Genomic DNA, 8,812 nt, shown 5'->3' on the forward strand with positions numbered 1-8,812 from the left:
TAAACCAATGGATTATGAGAGTAAATGAGTTGTTTATTATTTTTGATAATTCAACAATAATGAATTGCACACAATCAGTAGACATGTGACGTCTATTCACAAAATTGTATGATTTTCATATGCATTTTCATTAAAAAAATCATCACTATAGAATTGTCTAGTGTATAATAATATTTCATATATATATATATATATATATATATATATATATATATATATATTATATATACATTTATAATAAATATAAACGTTTTAAATATCTTTTAATAGATTATATATAAAAAAAAACTTTCGAAACTTTAAAAATAATAAATATTTTTAATTTATTACCTATTTATAGTACCTGTTTAAATTCTCTACTTTTTTATACTTAACTTTACCATTTCAATGCTTATCACTTTTACGAAATGTATTATTAATTAAAATTGTCAAAATAATTGGTTACAACAATTATAATACAAGCTTTCAATAAAAGTAATATTTTAATAGATTATTTTTTACGTATTCTTATATATTAATGAATTACATTAATGATATTACACTAATTTTTATATTTGTTTAATTGATTATTGACGTGATTATAAATTTTTTCAATTTTGTTACATTATTGTATTATATAAATTATATAATAATTATATAATAATTAAATGAAGCATTCAATTTTTTCAACTCTTTGAATAAATTATCTATCAAAAGATTCTCTATTTTAATAACTAAAATTAAATTCTTACAATAATATTTAAGTTTAAAATCAAGCATAAAACATGTTTACTATAAAATATAATGAAATACGCGTATAATAATTGTTTTATTACAGAAACATTTTATTCCAATTTAAGGTAATATTGTTTTACTTTTGTATTTTATTAATAAAATACTTTACTAAATTAATGCCGAATAATAAATATCCTATAATGTAGTAAATAAGTAAGAAATATTATAGTTAAATAATACTCGACATTTCAGAATCAATGTTCCAAAACAACATCATTTATATACATATGCAAGTCATATAAAATCAAAATTTAGTCACGCAATCATTTGTTTAATAGCTATTGGAAATATTGAATTATTAAAATATAAAAATTTACTTAATATGTCTTAGCTAAACTTAAATAAATCATTTTAACATTTATTATATTTTAGCATGCAGTTCAATAGAGATTTAATTTTTATTCAATGGGTAATATTTTGTAAGTAACATATAAAATTTGTATTTCTTTTAAAAAAAGGTCTATAAAATATTGATAAATTTATAAAAATTTAAACAACTTAACATACTTAGGCAGCTTATACGACTCTGCAACAGCAAAAGCTCTTGTTGGGCAAAATGTAAGGAATGCATTAGCGGAGGAATTCCCTTTTGCCGCATGTTTTACGGAGCGTTTGCCTCAAAATCAGCTGGTGCCAATTAAAATTATGTGTACTGGTGCGCTCTTGACAAAACGTCATGTCTTAACTGCTGCACATTGTACTGAATATAAACCAAAGAACGAAGTACAAATAATAATAGGATCGATACATTTACTACAAGGTACAATATATTATCCTTCGTGGTGGATCACCTTTAATCAGTGGAGTGAACACAGACGAAAACATCTTCAATTTCGCGTTAATGATATAGCAGTTACAAAAGTAAGATACCTATATTTATATGTATACTATTTATTATATAATAGTATCAGCATTTAAATAGATAACAAATTAATGACAAATACTATTATTGTGTAAATAGAGCAATACTATTATTATTATTATTATTATTATTATTATTATTATTATTTAAATTTCTAAATTCGGAAGTATTTAGATTCAAGAATAAAATGAAATATTTTGTTTTAGTTAACTTCAGATGTGCCTGATACAATCATTCCTGCCACTATTTCCGCTCTATCAAACGACGATTTATATGGTCACGAGGTTGTGGTAATAGGATGGGGAATTTCAAATAATCATGTTGCATCCATGACATTGCAAACAGTTAATTTAAGAGTCTTATCGATTAATGATTGTAAGAGTAAACTTCGAAGACTAACTGGCGAGAGAATTGGTTTTCAAGGTAGAAATTTATGCACAGCAGCAGATCCATACGCACTAATACAACATGTAAGTAATTATCAATTTAAAATAAGATCACAATCTCTCTTAGTTTTCATAATTTTTTTAAAAATTAGTGAAATAAAAAATATTTTAAAACAAATGAAAATATTTATATTCGTTTAATTAAATTAATAAACAGTGTTAATCGAACATTAAGTATAATATATCTTTATGATACTTTCGTTCTGTATATACAAATATAGTCGCATACAATGAATCGTCCTAAGTCGATGAGAAGACACAACAGGTTGTTTAGATGTGAGAGAAAAGAATGAGGAACTATGAGAGAGAATAAGTAAATCATGCAGGGGCGGGGGGAGGGGGGCTATATAGCAACATTAGTTTGCATTTACTTTATGAGGAACAATAAATTGAAATACGTTTAATGTTTGGGAAATAGTGGGAGATATTAGACTTACAATAATTAATCCATATTTTTTGAGAACGACAACATGAAATTTTTCGTTCGAATGATAAGCACGACAGTGGATCGTTAATTTCCAAGTTAACCGACAGGTTTACTCTCGGTAATTATAAGTAGCAATTAAAATTGAAATGACAATACTTAACCTTTTTTCTGCATTACTCAAAATATCGTAGGAAAGTTTGAGTTAATTAACGCAAGAGTCACATAAAGATTTAGAAATTAAAAATTTGACTAATTTAATATTTATCGCTTATCGTACATATTATTTTATTTTTTTAAAGAATTCAAATAATCTTTTCAAATGTTATTAGCTGTATAGAGATTCGTGAGATATTAAATAAAAATAATCAAAATTTAATCCTTACAATCAAAATGAATCCATACTTGTTTTATGTAACTTACAAAATCTTAATACCCAGTGTAGTTTAATTTAAAAAAAAAAAAAAGTGTCTGTTAAGCTTTAATTTTTTGTTAAGATGATCTCTTCTCTAAAATCCTTATAATACGAATAATGAAAAATCGAATAAAAATATTTTATTTGATTTCTAAATTTTTTAATTATCATTGTATTATTTATTTGTTTTAAAGGTTGATAAAATAAAATTAGAGAAATTAAAATCCAGTACAAAAAAAAACCTTTTATATCAAATTCCAAAATAGGATAATTAGCATAAAAAGTAAAACTAAAAGAATTAACAATTATTATCATACTTAATATTATTAAAAATATTGTTGTATTTTTTATTGGATCCTATATGCAATAGAATATGTAATATATATCTAGACAGTTAAATAATAGTTTAAAAGCAATTTGAATTTATTTTTTATCGATTTATTTATGAAAATGTTGCGTATACAAAACTGATTGTTCAATATATTATAGAGAGATTGATTTTTATACTTATATATAATTATGAAAATTTTTTATAGGGTGACAGTGGCGGCCCACTTTTATATGCAAATACGATTGTAGGTGTGAATAAAGCAACGATTCCATTTCCTGATCAACCTTTCCATCCAGAAAAATTGAATGTTCATACTGGAATAGATTTCTATAGACAGTTTATTTTATATGTCATAAACGATTACTTTATATGGTTTTAAATTATTATCTATGAAAAAATAAATTTCTATATAATTTTTTATTTCTAATTAATTATATGCAACTAAATTAGCTCATTAAACTAAATACAAAATTTCCAATTATCAGACTTAGAAGAGAGAAGACTTTAAAATTTATGATTGTTCCATTATTATATATTATTTATTTATATTCAATTAAATTTTTACAATAAATAAAAATCTTCTAATAAATATAATTATCGGCAATTAATTATGACCTTTTATTAATCAAATTTATTTATTATGTATTTATAGATTAATCATTATATATATTGATAATTATTAAGGTTTAATTTTTAAAATTCTCAATATTCATAATAATAGATTTTATAAATCAAGTTTTAATGTAATTTAATCGAATGTGGCCTTTTTGATATAATATATTAATACTGTAAATTAGATTGTGCTATTCACGAAGGTAATCTATAATGTATGATCTATAATCTATAATCTATAATACATTATGAAATAATGTATTGTTATGTTAATAATGCAAATTGTTATCTCAATAAATCAATATGTGTAATTACAATTAGGTTATCAAAGATTTGTTGTTAATGTTAAGGATTTGGTATTTTAAATTTAGATATAATATACAATCAACCCTTGCATATTCTTTAAGCAAAAATCATTTAAATCAAATATTTATTATAGATTATGTATATTATTTATAAATAATAAAAGAGAGTTATAAAATATATTTATTTAATGATAGATTGATAAGACTTTTTGTCAATTATAATATAATGACTTAAGTATTTATAATAAACATGTGAAGTATTTTGTGCTATAAATATATTAAAAATTAAGCGATATTTTTGTAATATATTATTGAAAAAAAAAAAAAAAAAATACTATGAAATTATTTTTTTGCAATTATATTCTTTCAGTTTTATCAAGACCATTGGAAGTTATATAATTTAATTGTGTCAAAATTTAAAATATAGAAATTTTTACAATTTGATCATAAAATATAGACTTATTATAATTTAAATCGATTGCAAAATTATAAGAAATTATTATTTATATCATTTAAAAATCTAGATAAGAAAATAATTTTGTATAATTATTTATCACACTTTTTAATTTAAAGCAATTAAAATAATAGTAGAGTGAATTATTCTTATAATTTATTATTTTATGCAGCTGTACAGTTTATACAGTTATTATATTATCAACTATTTTATACGGATTTTATAGGGATAATAGAATATGACCAAGAAAGTTATTACGGAAAAACGATAATGTAATTTTTAACCATTTTTCAAAATGTCTAAACAAAATGAATAATGGAATAATAATATCCGTAATATAAAACTCATATACAGTAAGAACTAGTTTTTTATGGTATATAATCATATGTTATGGTCTGTTATGGTCTCCATACGTAAAATTTATAACATAAAACGAATTATTCATATTATGTAATAGCATATGTCAAAATGTATGTTGACATTTACCTTGTTTGATATTCGGGGATTTTCTTATTTCTTTAACCATTTTATTAGGTTCCGAATTAGGTCTTCAATTTATAAATCTAAACCATTTAATCCATTGAGATAGATATCAATTACATTAATCTCATTATTTCATATTTCATCGGAATTATCTGTTAAATTTTTATCAATAATAAAGTGCTTGAAAAATAAAACTTGGACATAATATAAAGAATTATAATTCAGTTTTATAATTTAAGAATTTCTTTGATTTACTCTATTTATTTTATTAATTATTAATTATTCTGTCAGTTACGTCAGACCATTTACATAACTATTTTGTAGACTCAAAATATATTGCAGATATAAATTTAATGATAAGTTAATCTGATCGTGCAGTATGAATATAATTTGAATTTTATGATTTTTAAGTCATATTACTACTTTACATTCTCAAATAATTTAAATAAAATTAAGTTTCTTTTAATTATCGTACATGTCCTATATGATATATTAGTAACATTATTTATTATTGTTTCCTTTGGCGATCAATTATACTTCTAAATGAAGTTTAGAATTCATTTGCTTCTTAGTTATTGGATAATTTTTCGTAAGTAAGACAAAATAATTTCGTAATTTCAGTCAAATTAATTTGAATTGTTATTCGTTAGATAAAAATTATGACATTGCCGTTGCGAATCCTCTGTTTGGACGAAATGTTAGACAAATCAGATACGGAGAATTTCAATATGTTGCGTCGCTAATGCATCGCATATCTCAATATCGTATTGGTTGGAATACTTATCATATTTGTACAGTGGCGCTTATAACAAGAAGACACATTTTAACAGCTGCACATTGCTTTGACAATGTATCTCCAAATTCAACTCAAATAGTTATTGGAGCTCCTTATTTAACACATGGTAGAGTGTATTACCCTTTGTGGTTCATTACATACAGTATATGGTCGGGCAGAAATGTATTGCACGAAGCTCGAATTAATGACGTTGGTGTATCAAAGGTAAATTATTCTAATACGAAATATAAGTTTTCTATATTGTGCTTTATATATTATATAGTATTCGTGAATTTATACGACATTTTATGTAGTAGTAAGCCGTTCGCTTAAGCAAATATAAATCTATTTTTTTTTTTAAAGAAATTTTTAAAGAGAATGTTGAGAATAAAAAATTTTGAGAAATGAAATAAAAATTGCCTTAGCTAACGGCGTTGGTGGACGATAGTATTGAGCCAGTGCCTATTTCAACATTAACGAATGATGAATTATATGAATTAGAAGTAGATGTGGCAGGATGGGGATTGTTTGAAAGTAATCGCGGCTCTCTTGTTATGCGTACTGCCAAGTTAAATGTCATGACGAATGAACTATGCCAAAGAAAAATTCGGAGGCTTACTAGATCGAGATTTCAATTACATCCAAGGCTACTGTGTACTGCGGCACGACCATATATATTATTGGGATCAGTAAGTGTTTATAATTTCAGTAAAAATTTTGTTTACGTTTGATAAATTGATAAAATTTAATCATTTTTTTTTTAACATTTTTGTATCATTTAACTTTTATAACCACCTGACTTTGGTTATATATAAGTAAAATAATCGAAATATAGAAAACTAATTTCTTCATGAATGAAAGTTTTGTGAGTTTCAAAAGACAACTATGACAGCTTGAGGATGTTAAATAAATCGAAATAGTGTTTCGAAGCTTTCTTGATTGATGAATTGCACAGGGTTTTAACAATGGAAATGAGTCTACAATAAAAAAAAAATGACAGATTTTGAATCCACAATAATACTATAATTGGCGTTAATTTTATTATAAATTGGTTAAGTCTCCATAACGAAATCTAACTTATATTATTGATGCTACGATTTCTTTTTCCCCGACAGAATTAAATACGTGTTCTTAAAAAAAAATAAATATATATTATATGTTGGATTCAAATATCTTTACCGTTCTCATTAGTACGTTTCATATATAATTAGTATTAAACAAATATAAAAATATAATTCACATATATTTGTGAACAAATATTTGTTACACGTATTGGGAAATTTCATAAAATATTTTTGTATTCAACATGAAAAGATAATTTGTAACAATTTCGTATTAATATTAAGTTTATTTGAAGCAATATATTTATGTCAATTTGAGACCTGTTAAAGAAAATAATTTTACAAATGATCTCTCACAATGAATACATTACTTTTGCGGTCATAGTTGGTTAGCGTCTCGTAGTTCATAGAAAACATTGAGATTGAGTTTCGGAGTTACAAAATTTGGTCATTGGTTATATTTAATTTAAATTTAATTCGGTGCGATAAAACTAAAATTCTGCGAATTATTATGTTAAACAAACAATTGCCAACTAAATGAAATATACATACATACCGTTCGTTGCAATATAAACTTAAATTAATTATACTGTTTAGTTTTAAACAAAAACAAAAACTCTAAACATTAATCGATGAGCATTTACTTTCAGATATTAAGAGTAGTAAAATAAAATTGCAAATAGCTTTACCGATGTAATGTAAAAGTAACTCATAAATATCATATCGATATGTAGATTGATAAAGACAATTGAATCATTTGATTATTATAAGTTCTATAACAACACCAACACCACAACAATAATAGTAATAATAGTAATAATAGTAATAATGGTAATAATAATATTGGACAGATTTGAAAAATCTTTTATTTATGCAATAGTGAGCGAATGGATCCGTTATTTTTTCTCTCGCGTAATGCAGTGTTATTGTTGTATGGCAATGTTCTTGCAATATTGTTAGATTATTAGATTATATATTGCGATCGCATATTTAATACTAATGATAAAACTAACTAAATAGTTTTGTTAAGTATTTTCAGAACACTATCGACATACGGGAAATTAAACTTAGCATTATAAGCAACAAATACAGAGAGCTTGAGCATATATAGATAAAAGTAGGAAGATCCCACGTGATTAGATATTGAACATGTGAACTTTGTTGTTCGATAGGTACTCTTACGCAAGAGCTTAGCCCTTTGCAAATTCAGAACTTGTTCGTATTATTTACATGTTTCAACTTGCATAAACGTGCGGTAAGCGATTTTGAAGATTTTGAATACAAATTAATATTTTACTTAACATAAAAAAAAAAAAAAAAATTTGATGATGTTGATTATTAAAAATAATGATGATTGAATTGAATTGATGAATAAATAATGACGAAGGCCTTCAATTTATCACAATTTATCACAATTTATCGATTTTTACGTTCTTTATGATTTAAAATTATATTAATAATATTTTTTTATTATTTTGTTTTATTGAAACCTATTATTTTTATTCTTACGTATAATTGATGTACCTCGCGTAATACATAAATATTTAGCGATTCGGTTTTTAATAAAAGCTTTAATCTAAAATAAATCGAATTCATTCGACGTTATTATTGTTATTTATTTATTTATTTATTTATTTAAATTGTCTATAAAAAATGTTATGCTTGGACATTGAATTTTCAAAACGCTTCTTTTTAGGGTGACAGTGGCGGGCCACTCATATACTCCAATATGATCGTTGGTATTAACAAAGCAACAATGCCAACACATCACCTGATACTTGATTCGCAAAAAGTTAACCTTCATGTTGGTATTCATTATTTTCTAGAGTTTATTTTCGAAACTGTACAGGATAGTTTCCAATGGTCATAA

At 23.9% G+C, this 8,812-nt stretch overlaps 2 protein-coding genes across 2 annotated transcripts; both read left to right on the forward strand.

The window, feature by feature from the left end:
• The first annotated feature begins 1,292 nt into the window (after window positions 1-1,292).
• LOC105360128 (trypsin beta-like) lies at window positions 1,293-3,667 on the forward strand. Its single transcript, XM_011496928.1, has 3 exons — window positions 1,293-1,635; window positions 1,843-2,106; window positions 3,458-3,667. The coding sequence occupies exons 1-3, from the start codon at window positions 1,420-1,422 to the stop codon at window positions 3,629-3,631; spliced, it is 654 nt and encodes a 217-aa protein (XP_011495230.1). The 5' UTR covers window positions 1,293-1,419; the 3' UTR covers window positions 3,632-3,667.
• Window positions 3,668-5,627: 1,960 nt separating this feature from the next.
• Window positions 5,628-8,812, forward strand: LOC105360371 (trypsin delta/gamma-like). Its single transcript, XM_011497263.1, has 4 exons — window positions 5,628-5,695; window positions 5,757-6,106; window positions 6,307-6,570; window positions 8,639-8,812. Exons 1-4 carry the CDS (start codon window positions 5,650-5,652, stop codon window positions 8,810-8,812), a joined length of 834 nt encoding a protein of 277 aa, XP_011495565.1. The 5' UTR covers window positions 5,628-5,649.

Source organism: Ceratosolen solmsi, unplaced genomic scaffold (genome assembly GCF_000503995.2).
Source record: "Ceratosolen solmsi marchali unplaced genomic scaffold, CerSol_1.0 scaffold13, whole genome shotgun sequence".
NCBI classification, from domain to species: Eukaryota; Metazoa; Arthropoda; class Insecta; order Hymenoptera; family Agaonidae; genus Ceratosolen; species Ceratosolen solmsi.